General features: G+C 43.9%; 1 protein-coding gene across 1 annotated transcript; it reads left to right on the top strand.

Moving 5' to 3' along the window:
* Positions 1 to 506: 506 nt before the first annotated feature.
* LOC121972953 lies at positions 507 to 944 on the top strand. Its single transcript, XM_042524562.1, has one exon. The coding sequence runs from the start codon at positions 507 to 509 to the stop codon at positions 942 to 944; it is 438 nt and encodes a 145-aa protein (XP_042380496.1).
* The last annotated feature ends 13,407 nt before the right edge of the window (positions 945 to 14,351 follow it).

Genomic DNA, 14,351 nt, shown 5'->3' on the forward strand with positions numbered 1-14,351 from the left:
TTGCTCAGATAGTGGCTACTTGCCTGTCCTGCTAGAAGTACCACAACTTATCGCACCGGCCGACCGAAGAAATGAAGGCTTCCACGGTGTCGTGTTCGTTAGACCAATAGGGCATGGACATTGTGGGGCCCTTCCCCATGGCAACCGGTCAGTGAAAGTTCCTGTTCGTCGCAGTAGATTACTTCACCAAATGGGTCGAAGTCAAGCTGTTGGCGAGAATAACCGAGCAGATGGTCTAGAGATTCATTTGGCAGCACATCATTTGTCGGTTTGAGATCCCACGTCGACTTGTCTCGGACAATGGAAGGCAGTTCACCGGGCAGAAGCTCAAAGAATGGTGCGAGAGGTATGACATTCAACAGGTCTTCACTTCCGTAGCATACCCGCAGAGCAATGGATAGGCTGAAGCCGCCAATCAAGAGATCTTGCGAATCTTGCGGGTTCTGCTCGACCATGTCGGAGGAAGTTGGGTGGATGAGCTTCCCGGTGTGCTATGGGCGATCCGTATGACCCCTAAGGAGGGTACGGGAGTAACCCCATTTCACTTGGTGTATGGAGGCGAAGCGGTCGTCCCCGTCGAGATCGGAGTAGAGTCTGACCGGATACAGAACTACAGTGAGGACAACGCCAAGCGGAGGCTTTTGGAGCTGGACCTGGCGGGTGAGGCACGCGCTAAAGTCGTCATCCCGCTGATGGCCTACAGGCAAAAAATGCGACAGAACTACAATCAGAGGATGATCCCGAGGTCATTCCAGGTCGATGACCTCGTGTGGAATAAGGTGAAGCCGTTTGGCAACGTCACCAAACTGGAGGCTCCCTGGGCCAGACCCTTTAAGGTCGTGGAAAAACTCCGTTCGGGCGCCTACTACCTAGAGGACGAGAACCAACGACAACTAGAACACCCATGGAGCACGAACCATCTCCAGCCGTATCGAGCTGGATGAGAGGTGCGTCAATGTAATTAATGTCATGTATTTTCTATTTTCCTGCGCCCTTCGAATGCAGGATTGAAATCAAAAGCGAAAAATTTGCAAAATGTCCACCGAACGGCAAATCAAATCATCGAGCGGCGACGTTAAACCCAGGTCTCCACCGACGGTCGAGCGGCGACCTTAAATGCCTGACTTCACCAAATTATCGAGCGACGACGTTAAACCTAGGTCTCCATCGACGGTCGAGCGGCGACCTTAAATGCATGACTTCACTAAATCATCGAGCGGCGACATTAAACCCAGGTCTCCACCGACGGTCGAGCGGTAATCTTAAACTCGAGTCTTCACCAAATTGTCGAGCGGCGATGTTAAACCCAGATCTCCACCCACGGTCGAGCGGCGACCTTAAACCAGAGTCTTCACCAAATCGTCGAGCGGCGACGTTAAACCCAGGTCTCCACCGACGGTCGAGCGGCGACCTTAAACCCAAGTCTTCACCAAATTGTGGAGCAGCGATGTTAAACTCAGGTCTCCACCGACGGTCGAGCGGCGACCTTAAACCCAAGTCTTCACCAAATCGTCGAGCGACGACGTTAAACCCAGGTCTCCACCGACGGTCGAGCGACGACCTTAAACACCTGACTTCATCAAATCATCGATCGGCGACGTTAAACCCAGCTGGTCTCCGTCGACGGTCAAGCGACGACCTTAAACCCAGAAGGGACGATCCTAGTGAATTCATCAATGATGGAAATGTGAATGAAGCGCTCGTTCGGGACTAAAAAGTCAAAGGCTTGGTAAGAAGGCAAGTAGAGATGTGAAGAAGAGCTGCAAAACAACTTCATTGATAACGAGCAAAATCGAGTGGCAGTCAAACATTCAAAACTTAGGGTTAAAGAATCCCTCCTCACTCGAGATAGTCGAAGACGTCGTCCGGCATTGAGTCGTTCAGCTGGGCTCGGTCGATGACGCCATCAGTCAGGGATCCGGAGAGATTCTCGTTCGCCTACAGCTGGTTGAACATCCCAGTTATAGCCAACTCGAAGCTCCCGATGAACAACTTTGTCATTAAATTTTTCCTAGCGTAAGTATTCTTGCTTCATAACCTCGAAGCGGCTCGGCTTGGCGTCATGGTAGGTCTTCATGGCAGTGCGGGAGGTCTCTAGAGCATCCTCAAGGGCCTTCACTTGCCCTTGAAGATCAGCCTCCCGAGCCGAACAACTTGTTGGAGGATCGGTGCGGCCGACTAGAAGGGGGATTGAATGGACGGCGCCCCCAATTACTCGCTTCCTACGTATTCGTTAGTGCGCAAGCAAAATGATACAATACAAATACGAATAGAAAGCTAAAGACAAAGAAAAGAATGTAAACCAATACACATCGATGTAATGTGGTTCGGAGATAACTTGCTCCTACTCCACGGTTGTCCGTAAGGTGAACGATCCCTCAATCCGTTGGTGGATTAGTCCCTGGAAACCCCGGCTAGATCAAACCTCCTTGTGGGTGGAGAAACCTCACCACAACACTCACCAAAAGCACTTGGACACAAGGGAAACCTTGAGCACTTAGTGACTACTAATTAGGCTTTAACCAAGTCTAATTTGATCACCTTGGCCGATCATCCCAAGCTCCTTCTTATAGAGCTTGGAAGAAAACAACCCTGCTGTTTTATCGTTACCAGTCGACTGGTCCATGCACCAGTCGACTGGTGTCAACCCAACGGCTCTCTACCAGTCGACTGCTACAGTACACTAGTCGATTAATATAGTGCACTAGTCGACTGTTACAATACTCGTTGACTGCTACAGTACCCCCCGTTGACTGCTACAATGCCCACCGGGATTTTTTCCCGAGTACAATCTCTCATGCACTCGTACCCTCACGACTTACTTGACTCTTCTTTGCAGCATTGACATCTTGCCTTCAAGCTTACTTCCTTTGGCTCTCATCCCTCGGATGCATCCAAGCCCGCGGCTTGTCCCCAATGTCATCTTTCGCGTATGCCTCGAAGTCGCTTCCCTCGGTCCTTGTCCTTGCTGCCTTATCCACGGTCTCTCGGATGCTCCATCCTTCACTGGACTCGAAGCCATCAAGCTGAGTCATATGTGTATCCTACAAACCTATGCACTCACATACACATATCAAATACAAGGGTGAACCTAACTTAAACTCTTTGCCCAAATACCAAAACATATTGCCGCACGGACCATTGGGATTTCTCCAACAATTTCTCCCTTTTTGATGTTTGGCAATACGTTTAAGTTAGAGAAAACAAATAGCAAATAAACATGTTAATAACAAATGGACTTACATTGCCAAGTCTACACACTTGAACTTACACTACTGAAATAAAATGCAAACATGCATCGGAACCTATCCCAAGGCTCCCCCTACACCTAATCTCCCAAATGAGCTAAGATTTTACCACAGGGATATTTAAGAACCTATCACAAGGCCCCCCCCTACGCAAAGACACTTAAGGTTTTCCCAGCTAAACCTTACTTCTCCCCCTTTGCCTAACATTCAAAAAGTTCTCCAACAATATCCCAATAGTTGAAAACTTATCATCCAAACTGACCCTAAACTCATGTATTTATCCCCCATGGAACTCATACATCTAAACGAATTGACACGGTCAAGAACAATGTTGAAAAACACTTTTAGGATGGTATCAGTCGACTACCCCCTTCGACACAACCTTACAGAAGCATTCTATGGTCGAAAAATACTGTTACTAGTCGACTGCCCTTATCAAAATGAGCTTACAGAACCATTCTGTGCTCAAAAATACTGTTACCAGTCGACTGGTATATACACCAGTCGACTGGTATCTACACCAGTCCACTGGTACCCTATTTCTGCAAAAATCAACATTTTCAGACCAACTTCATAAATGCACCAAAAATTCCATAGACTTCTAAAAATTTTCATATTTTGTGGAGAGATCTATTGTACCCTTGTCTACTTGGAAAAAATACATTACAAAATGTATCTATCACCAATCCCAAGATTGACACAAAATCTAAAACTAGCTAAATGGTTCAATTGAACCTTGACCTAATTAAAGTCCTAGTTTTGACTTCCTCTTGATGTATTTGTCCATACCAACCCACAATGCATCTCTAGCATTAGTTTATATGACATTTTACATCCAAAACCAATTATCATGCAATATGACCCTAATGCCATATTTCCTTGCATGAAACACAACTCATGTGTGCCAATTCCCTAAGTTTGAGACTCAAGTTCATCTCCAAACCATTTGACAAACTTCATGGCTCCTCTAGACTCCCAAGTAAAATCCACTTGAGATCCATTAGCCATGGGTCCCAAATTAACTCTTTGAGCTCCCCCTAGAGCTCTTAACCTTGGTCACCTCCCTAGGTGACTCATCCACAATTGCTAGGTCACATCGGTGTACCTCCGGTGACACTTGGCCTACAAACCTAAGCTTCTTAACCTTGGACACCTTGTCCTTGGTTAACTTATCCTTACCTTTAAATGACTTTCTCTTGCCATTTATTGACTTCTCCTCACTATAGTCATATGCAACCCTAGCATAAGATTTTCCCTTAGCATTGGAGGCACTAGATCGGTATCCTAGACCTGATTTATCATTGTTGGGTCTTTGACTACCCAACATCATACCTAAACCCTTAGATCCAACATTTCATTTTTCTAGGGGTTTCTCCAACTTATCAAGTTTTACCTTCAAAGCTTGATTTTCCCTTTCTAGGTTCCTAATCCTAGAATTGACTTGTCCACCTTGGACATTCCTAGACCTATCCATTTTTCTAGACATATGTCTCCCTTTCTTGGAATTAATGCCTTGGGTCTCCTTAGGTCTACCCTTACTAATTTTATCATGAGTGGGTACCTTAGGGTTTTGATCTACATTAACCTTACTTCTATCATGATATCTAAAACCGAAGTTATGCATGGGCAAATAATAAGAATTATTTCTAACATGCATTGGAACATAAGAATTCAAATTTGAATTATAATTCAAGCTAGAGTATACCTCCCTTACCCTTAAAGTTCCCCCTTAACTTGAGCTTTTTTTCTTCTTCTCTTTCTCCCATTTCTTTAATTGTGCTAGCTTCTTGATCTCTCCCTTCTTGGAACACTTGGTGTGGTAGTGACCTTTCTCACCACACGTAAAGCATATGATGCGCATTTTTCTCCTTTGGGTTTCTTTATTCCTACAACCCTTGTTAGTATTCAAAATAACTTGATTGGGTTTAGGAGTTACCTTCTTCTTACCCAATGGATACCTACTCTTGTAGTGTTCCTTCTCATTACATCCGAAGCACACAATGTGGTCCTTTGACTTTGCTTCGGTGGAGGTGCTTGCTAGGTTGACCACTTCCAAGACCTCTTCTTCATCCGTCTTGGCTTCTTCTTCAACCTTTGAAGATGTTTCCTCATCTTCCTTCTCCTCCTTCTCCTTGGAAGTTGAGTGCTCGTCAACTTCTGGTTGCTCCTCCTCTACTTGAGCTTATTCATCCGTTTCTTCGGATTTTTCTTATTCTTGTGTAGACATAGGTTTTTCCCATTGAACCTTCTTTATTTTACTCCATAAATCATGAGAATTCTCGTATTCACCTACATGATTCATCACATCATTAGGTAAAATATCAATTAAAATTGATATTACCTTTGAATTTGTCTTTGCCCGTGTGGTTTGCTCCTCCGTACAATATCGTGGTCGGAGCTTCTTCCCTTTCTTGTCATTCGGGACTTCGAATGGCTCCTTGACCACCATCATGGTGTCCCAATCCGTGTTGAAGAAGACCTCCATCTTCATCATCCAATAGGTGATGTCCCATAAGCCTCCGCCTCCAAACTTCGGCGGTTCAATCAAGCCGACCATCTTAGCTTCCTTGGCGGTTAGTCTAATGGAAAGCAACCTCGCTCTAATACCACCTGTTGGAGGATCGCTGCGGCTGGCTAGAAAGGGGGTTGAATGGATGGCGCCCCCAATTACTCGCTTCCTACGTATTCGTTAGTGCGCAAGCGGAATAATACAATACAAATACGAATAAAAAGAAAGTTAAAGACAAAGAAAAGAATGCAAACCAATACACGTCGATGTAACGTGGTTCGGAGATAACTTTCTCCTACTCCATGGTTATCCGTAAGGTGGACGATCCCTCAATCCGTCGGTGGATTAGTCCCCGAAAACTCCGGCTAGCTCAAACCTCCTTGTGGGTGGAGAAACCTCACCACAACACTCACCAAAAGCACTTGGAGACAAGGGAAACCTTGAGCACTTAGTGACTACTAATTAGGCTTTAACCAAGTCTAATTTTGTCACCTTGGTCGGCTATCCCAAGCTCCTTCTTATAGAGCTTGGAAGAAAACAACTCTGTTGTTTTACCGTTACCAGTCAACTGGTCCATGCACCAGTCGACTGGTGCCAGCCCAATGGCTCTCTATCAGTCGACTGCTACAGTACACCAGTCGACTGTTACAGTACACCAGTCGACTGCTACAGTGCACCAGTCGACTGCTTCAGTACAACAGTCGACTTCTACAGTAACTGCTACAGTGCCCGTTGGCTGCTACAGTGCCGCCGGGATTTTTTCCCAGGTGTAATCTCTCATGCACTCCTACCCTCACGACTCACTTGACTCTTCTTTGCAGGCTTGACCTCTTGCCTTCAAGCCTACTTCCTTTGGCTCTCGTCCCTCGGATGCATCCAAGCCCGCGGCTTGTCCCCAATGCCATCTTTCGCGTATGCCTCGAAGTCATTTCCCTCGGCCCTTATCCTTGCTATCCTGTCCACGGTTTACCGGACCAAAGCCATCAAGCTGAGTCATATGTGTATCCTGCAAGCCTGCGCACTCACATACACATATCAAATACAAGGGTGAACCTAACTTAAACCCTTTGCCCAAACACCAAAACACATGGTCGCACGGACCATTGTGATTGCTCCAACACAACTGTCTCGTTCGACGGCCAAAACATCCTCCGCCTCCTTGAGCTTCGCAGCCAGATTCCGAGCCTCCTGATTCTTCAACTCTAGGTTGGATATAGCTCAGTTCTTCCTATTGGTGGCCAACTCAATCTTCTAGTCGTAAGACTTCACCTTCGTCTCGAGCTGACTCAGCATGAGCGCTCGATCGGCAAACGTCTTCCGTTCGGCCTCCAACAGCTTATTGGTCTTGGCCAGATCGACCTGCAGCTTGGCAATCGAAGGCCCCTGGGAGGAAGAGGCTCCTCCAGAAATCTTGAGTTTCTTAAGCTCATCCTCCACGAAGGCAAGTCTTTGGCACATGGTCACGTTTTCCATCTAGTACTGCAAGCAACCAGATGGATGTTAGCGTCGATCGGAGGTAATTGGTAAATTAATTTCTAAAATGGAAATACATACCCCGGTGGACATCTCCAGGTGGCTATTAGCGAGCACCCCCTGAGGCTACATCGCCGCTCGTGCTCTGGCCTCCTCCTAAATACGATCGAGCCGCCCGCGGATGAAGATTTGATGTTTGGGGGAGGATGGTTGTGCACTCAGGTCAAGGAGATCTTCAGTTGGCAGGCGGAGGATCGCCGTTATGGAGCGCCGACCAGTCGGTGCTGACTGGGAAGAAGCTGTGAGGCCGGAAGCTTGGGAGGTCGGAGCCGGAAAGATGCCGGATCGTAAAATCCTTCGCCGAGCCGGAGGAAGAGACGCTATCGGCTGGGCTGCAATCGGGTCCAGTGGCAGATCGGTCAACGAGGGAGTTCGATCGGAAGAAAGGGCTTCCACGGTCTCAGGAGCGGTCGGAGAGGAAGTGCCTCCACACTCGATGGAACGCACTACCGAAGTAGCCGAGCAGGACGGGTGCGACGTCTGTTGCGCCTGGAAAGGGGAACATCACCAGAGGACCTCAACCCCTCAGCTTAGGCAGCAGGTTGTGACTCAAAAGGGAGTGGGTCCCCAGTTGGTTCAGTGGGGGGCGTCTGATCGGCGACACCTTCTCCCTCTGTTTGCGCCGCCTCGCTCTTGCCCTCATGAGAGCCAACCGAAGTCAGACCGAGGCTCGCCATCTCTTTCGCCGCTGTCGCCTCTATCTCAGAGTTCTTTAGCTTCATCAGACTGGCTGCCCGAGCGCGTAGCATGATGTCGGCTGCAAAAGAAGGAAAGAATCAATTAGACTCAAGAGAAAAGGGCCCAGAAATTTCATACCTAGGCTACTCGGAAGGTTCCTTCAAATCAGACTCAGCTCGAACATATACATCACCCCCTTCGGCAGCAGCTTGTGGATGTTAAATTTCTGGCTGGCCAGCAGGTTAGCCGTATGGAGGTAGTCCGGTCGGCTCCAATACTTTGACAGCTCCAGTTGAGGCGGAAGTTCGACCTGTCACTTGGTGCGAAGAAAACTCGGCCACTCGGGAAGCCACATATAGAAAAAGTAATCTTTCCAATGTTTATTGGAAGAAGGCATTTTGTCGATAAAGACCAAACCAACCCGCGACTGGAAGAGGTAGGTGCCCAGCTCGGACTGCTTGGGATAATAAAAGTAATGGAATACTTGAGGGGTTAGGGGAATAATGTGCACTTTGAACAATACAACCACGCCACACAAGAGGCGAAAGGAATTGGGGACGAGCTGCGCCAAAGGGACACAGAAGTAATTGCAGACCTCGGTTATGAAAGGATGGATTGGGAATCGAAGACCGGCCATGAAGTAGTCTTAGAAAAAATAGACCGTGTCGGTCGGCGTGTCATTGGGCCGATCGGACGGGGAGGCTAAGACTATTTCATGGTCAGAAGGAAGGTCAAAGGCGTTTATGAGGCTCGCAACGTCGCCCGCGTCGAACCGAGTCTCCATGGTATTATACCAGAGACCAAGGGCGGGATCGGAAGAGCTTGCCATCGCCGGAGAATGGGTAAACAGGGAGTTCGACGAGAAGGCCAGAAAAACAACACGAACACTGGAGAGTGGTGTGGAGCAAAAGAGGGGGGAAATGACCACGGAAGACCAACGACGAGAAAGAGCAAAGAGGCTTACAGGAAGGAAGTCGCCGTTGAGCAGAACAGGGTCGTCGGAGCACTGGTCGCAATGGAAAACGCCAACAGCTATCGAAGAAGAAGACGCAAGGAGGGAGCAATGCAGCGCTGCAGCTTTATAAAGGTGGGCTCAGCCGTCCAGGGTCGTCCGATCCAGTCACGGAGTCCAAAACGCAGATCCCACCGTTGAATTTGAACCATCGAATGTCACATCAACCCTGTCGCTTCGATCGTGCAATGACGACGACAGCGCCACGTGGTGATCGCCTATAGGACGACATTTAATGGGCGCCATTACTGGGTGTGGGTGCATGCTCAGCCTTAATGGGAATGATTTGCACGGGTTACGAGGAGATATGGGGGACGCCATCATTGACCGTCCTCGGACCAAGAGGCGCAACGACAAGTTCGTAAGTACAAATATGTGGAACGCCGGTCGGCTTCAAAGGGCAACATCAGGGTCAACCGTCACTTGCAGATAAACTAATCGGAGCCTCGTCAGCATCACGGCCGATCGGCCAACAAATTACCAGACTAATTTTGTCCAGTCAGTCGGACTTACAGCCTCCTTCGACTAGACTTGAGGGGAAGACACGTGATTCAGTGGTAAGGTGGGGCCCGCCCTATAGAAGGTCATTGCCAGGTGGAGGTCAAAGTCAAGGTGGTCCATGCCCCGGGTGTTCGTCCGATCGGGCAACCCACCTGCCCGATCGGCACGAGAAGTAGCCTGTTAGACATCACTACAGCTCGGCCAGGTATCGAGCTTCCAACGCTCAGGGAAGTCTATCATCGAAGCACGTGCCGAGCGGCCTTCCCGATCGGACTCTCAGCAGGTCTTTGATCTAGCAACGCAGAGACACGGCTCCCTCGCTCGGCAACAGGGGTCAGGACGGTCGAATAGCGGTCGAGCGGTCTTCCCGCTCGGCCCCAGAGACGACAGCGCCAGGACACCGGCAGTTAGTTGAGTGGCTCTTCCACTCGACCCTAGGAAGAGTAGCCATCTGATGGGCACGGATTGGCCAAGCGGCTCTCCCACTCGACACTCTCCCGATCGGCCTAGTAACAGACAAAAGGAGCAGTTGGGGATATCTTCCTATGGACCAGTGTCGCCAACAGGCGGAATGGCTGATGGCATAGTCAGACAAGAATCGTACGGTGGAAGCTTTCACTATCACGTCAGGGATATGCTCGGGCTGTTAAGGTATGACGTTAGCCACGTTTTTTTGACACGTCCTTTCCAGGTATGTTTTGAGGAGCGTGCACGCCTTGGGAAGCTTGCACGCACATCCCGGGAGCCCTATATAAGAACCCCCAAACTTCGACCGAGATATGTTCATTCTACTGTAGCTACTGTTACGCTGTTGCTCTTTCTTCTCCACTTCATTTTCTTGTCGTCGGTGATTGATTTGAGCGTCGGAGGACCATCGTCGGGGAACCCCTCCTCGGCTCGGCACTAATGACTTGTGGTTTTAGGCTCATCCAACCAGAGGTTCACACAAGATCAATAGGAACGTCACATCTCAGTATACGTCGCCTCAACTCTCGAATAAAATCAGGGCATAATAGGTATCCTTATCTATTTTTCTCCCTTTAACATTAAAGATATTACCTTGTGATTATTAATATTCAAGAATAGATAATTTAAAAATCAAAATGCACTCCTATTTTATAATATTATATAAATAACTCAATAATATGTTATAATATAGAAAAAAATATTTTATCTTAGAATTATCTTTCCATATAACGGATAGCTGCGATTTCCTAATTTATTCTTTCCTAACAGAGGGCGCAGTTGTGGAGGGTGGACCACTCATTATTCAAAATCTATCTTATCATTATTTGAGAATGAAGAATTAAAAAAAACAAAAATCAAAACAAGTATATAACATATAAATAAAATTGAGTTAATTGACATAAGACTTAAATTATAAATTAAAAAATATTCTAAATATTTTTTTCATAATATAACCTAAATATATAAATAGATTGACATGATTTAACATATTTACAAAGATAATTAATTTTAGAAATATTAATCTTTTATATTATATAATTCAACCTTTTAAAAATATCATTTTAATTTTATACCTTATAGAATTATTTCGTAAAAAATATACTTATTTTAATATTTTTCATATCCAATTGACACAATTTAATTTTAATAAAACCAACAACTGGACAAACCAACCAAAAAATAATTGCAAAATACTCATCTCTTAAATTTTAATCTACCAAAATTTATCCATAAAACATTACCTACCATCCCCAACCAATTAGTCAGGCTTTTATTTTTCCTTGACAGGAACAGCAGAAGCAGCATTGAGTACGCCTGGACTAACCAATTAATCAGGCTTTTTTTTTTTTCCTTGACAGGAACAGCGGAAGCAGCATTTGGAGTACGCTGGCCAGATCTAGATCTGACCTGTATTATGATATCCATATCAATTATTTTATCTAAAAATTTTACTTTAAAAATTAAATAGGATAATTAAAAAAATTTTACATTAGTTCTATATCCATTTCTTAAATTTAAATTTGATGAATAATAATTTTCTAAATTTAAATAATGAAATTTTATTCTAAAAATAAAATAATATTTCTTTTTAATCTCTCCATCCATTCAATCTTTTTAATTTCTCTTTTTCCACTCATTCCATAAATATAATAATAAAAAAATAGAAGAAAGAGAAGAAAATAATAAAAAATTAAGAATAATGAAAATTTTAAAATAATTAATATAGTGTGTTGTGAAAAATTATTATCTAAATTTAATAAAGTGAGTCATACTCTCAATTTTAGATATAGTAATAAGAAAATTGATGTAAATATTTTTATCTTATTTATTTACTTCGAGCATCATTTGGAGGAGGAGGAGGAGGAGAGAAAATGACCGGTGATTGTCGTGTTCCGAGCTTTCAGTGCTGGATGGTTTGGTGGGAAGATGCTTGCTGATCGGGGCAACAAATAATTGAAGCTAACGTCACTTGAGTTGACATTAAGCGTTAGAAAAAAATAAAAGTTAACTTTTCTTTGCCCTTTTTATTGGATGGAGCAATCAAAGTTTTACTCGTCTTTTGTCAATCAAATAATTTTGATTCAAAACAACTTCATGCAAGGTTCTATACGAAAGACCGCCGAAATGATTATTATTTACGTCAAAGCATGTGCAATGTGACATTTTTTCTTTAATGCATGGAACAACCTAAGTTTGATGATTGCTACTTTCTCACACCAAGCTACGCGAAGACGCGCGGTTGAGATGGCCATTATTATTCACATTAAAAAGCATATGCGTTCTGACACTTAATGGAACAGATAAAAGTTTTAATATGCCCTCTTGTCCATCAAATTATAACTTTGATTCAAAACTACTTGATTGACCAAATACTTATTTATGGATTGCTACTTTCTCACACACAAAGCAAGTTGTATGTGAAGGCCGTTGAGATGATTATTATTACATCAAAGCATGTGCATTGTGACATTTTTTTTATTTGACGGAATAGATTAAAGTTTTACAAAGTCCTTTTGTCCATCAAATAATTCTGACTCGAAATTCTCACAAAAAAGAATGTCCAATGCGAAGACTATTGATATGATTATTATTGACATCAAAGCATGTGCATTCTACACTATACTTTTTTATTTGATGAAAGAGATCAAAGTCTTACTCTGACTTTTTGTCCATTAAACTAAAACAACTGCAAATCATAAACTACGTGATTGCTCGATGGATTGCGACATTCTCACACAAATTAATCAAGGTCCTATGCGAAGACTTTTGAGATGATTATTATTTACATCAAAGCATGTGCACTATTTCTTATCTTAAACCTTTTACACAAATCAAGTTCAGAATATAATTGAAGAGGTTGCATACTTGCATATAAAATAAAATAGACCTCTTCAAATGTGATTGTGGTGGTTGGAACGTGAGCTCTATCTCCTTACGGTCAATTGGAATCCGGTCATTTTAAATTTCTGCTCTAGATCATATCCCTTATGGCATCCAATCCAATCTGCTGATCCTCTTGTTGGTCGGTCGTCCGATACCGTTTACATTGGATTTGCACTATAGGATCAATTTCCCCGTGACTTTCAGTCATCTGATACTGACATCCGAACGCTCGATCTGAATCCTACACTTACCTTGCACATATTTCATTCTACTTTTCATCCCTTAGATGCACCGATCTCTTCCTACATTAACCATGCATCCTTATCGCTCTATCTGAATATTCTTCCGTAACTCTTTTTACCTCGAATATACCGAGTCAGTTGACTCTTTTCTCATCTCATTTTTCTCGCTCGCTTGTGTCTTCGACTTAGATCTTGTTGTCTCTTATGCTCTTAGTCCTTTATGGTCCCTCGGGTTTCGTACCATCCTTCACCATACTCTACCGGATCACGAGTCATTGGGTACTTGTGTTCTGCTAAGTACTTGCTCATTTAAACACATGCATCAATAATAACAGAAAAGCTTAACATAAACAAAATTTAATCAAACATCAAAGCTACCGTGGTTCATACCACTTGGGTTCCAGAGATCTTGCCCTCAGTACTAACAAATTTTTTTTTATGTTTGTCAAATTTTATTTAAATTAGGGTAAATCAAAATAAATTCAAACATAACTTAGCAAAATGAAGGCATAAAACTCCAATCCTAGACTCCCTACATTCAACCTTTCTCGATCAAAAATTAACCAAACTCTCATCTTTGTCCACCTTTAACAATATCAAAAATATAGGGTACAGAAATTAAAGATAATGTTTTTAAAATTTTCAATTATTTTCACTTTGATTTTTGAATTCTCTTTATCGAAACTGGGAGAAGAGGGGACGCCATAGAATAGATCCATTGTTTCCACCTGACATCCTTGCTCAATGCAATAGACTCACTTGAATAAGAATTAGGCCAAAGGAAGCATCCTAAACAGCGCCAATTAATTCCCATATTAGCTATCTGTTCACTAATGCTTCAAGTCATCAACCATAAATCTCTTCCATGCCTTTTAAGAATAAGCCTCCAACTGTATCAATCCTGCCCACCATTGAACAGCAAACATGGTAAGAATCCATAGTTATACTATTTTTAACACCATCCTCGATTTTTTACATTTGAGCTTGAGATTGGTATGGGTGGTTTTCCTTGACTTTTAACATTATTTTATTAATATGATTGGCACTAACGATGCAGTTACTGGAATTTTTGGAATTCCTTGGCATCCAAAATTGTATGCAGGTGTAACTTCTGCCTGTACTCTAATCAGATTATTCAAGTTTTATTCTCCTTGCCCTTGTTGGCAGATTTGTCAAGTTTTGTTAAAAGTTTGTGCCAAGAAAATTGATCTATACACCATAATTTACAAGAAGTTATATAATTACTGAAAACTTGTACAAAGAGGCTACATATCTAC

Source organism: Zingiber officinale, chromosome 4A (genome assembly GCF_018446385.1).
Source record: "Zingiber officinale cultivar Zhangliang chromosome 4A, Zo_v1.1, whole genome shotgun sequence".
Taxonomy (NCBI): Eukaryota; Viridiplantae; Streptophyta; class Magnoliopsida; order Zingiberales; family Zingiberaceae; genus Zingiber; species Zingiber officinale.

Bases quoted from the DNA above. Each gene is read 5' to 3' on its own strand.
- LOC121972953 (XM_042524562.1), top strand. From the start codon at position 507: ATGACCCCTAAGGAGGGTACGGGAGTAACCCCATTTCACTTGGTGTAT.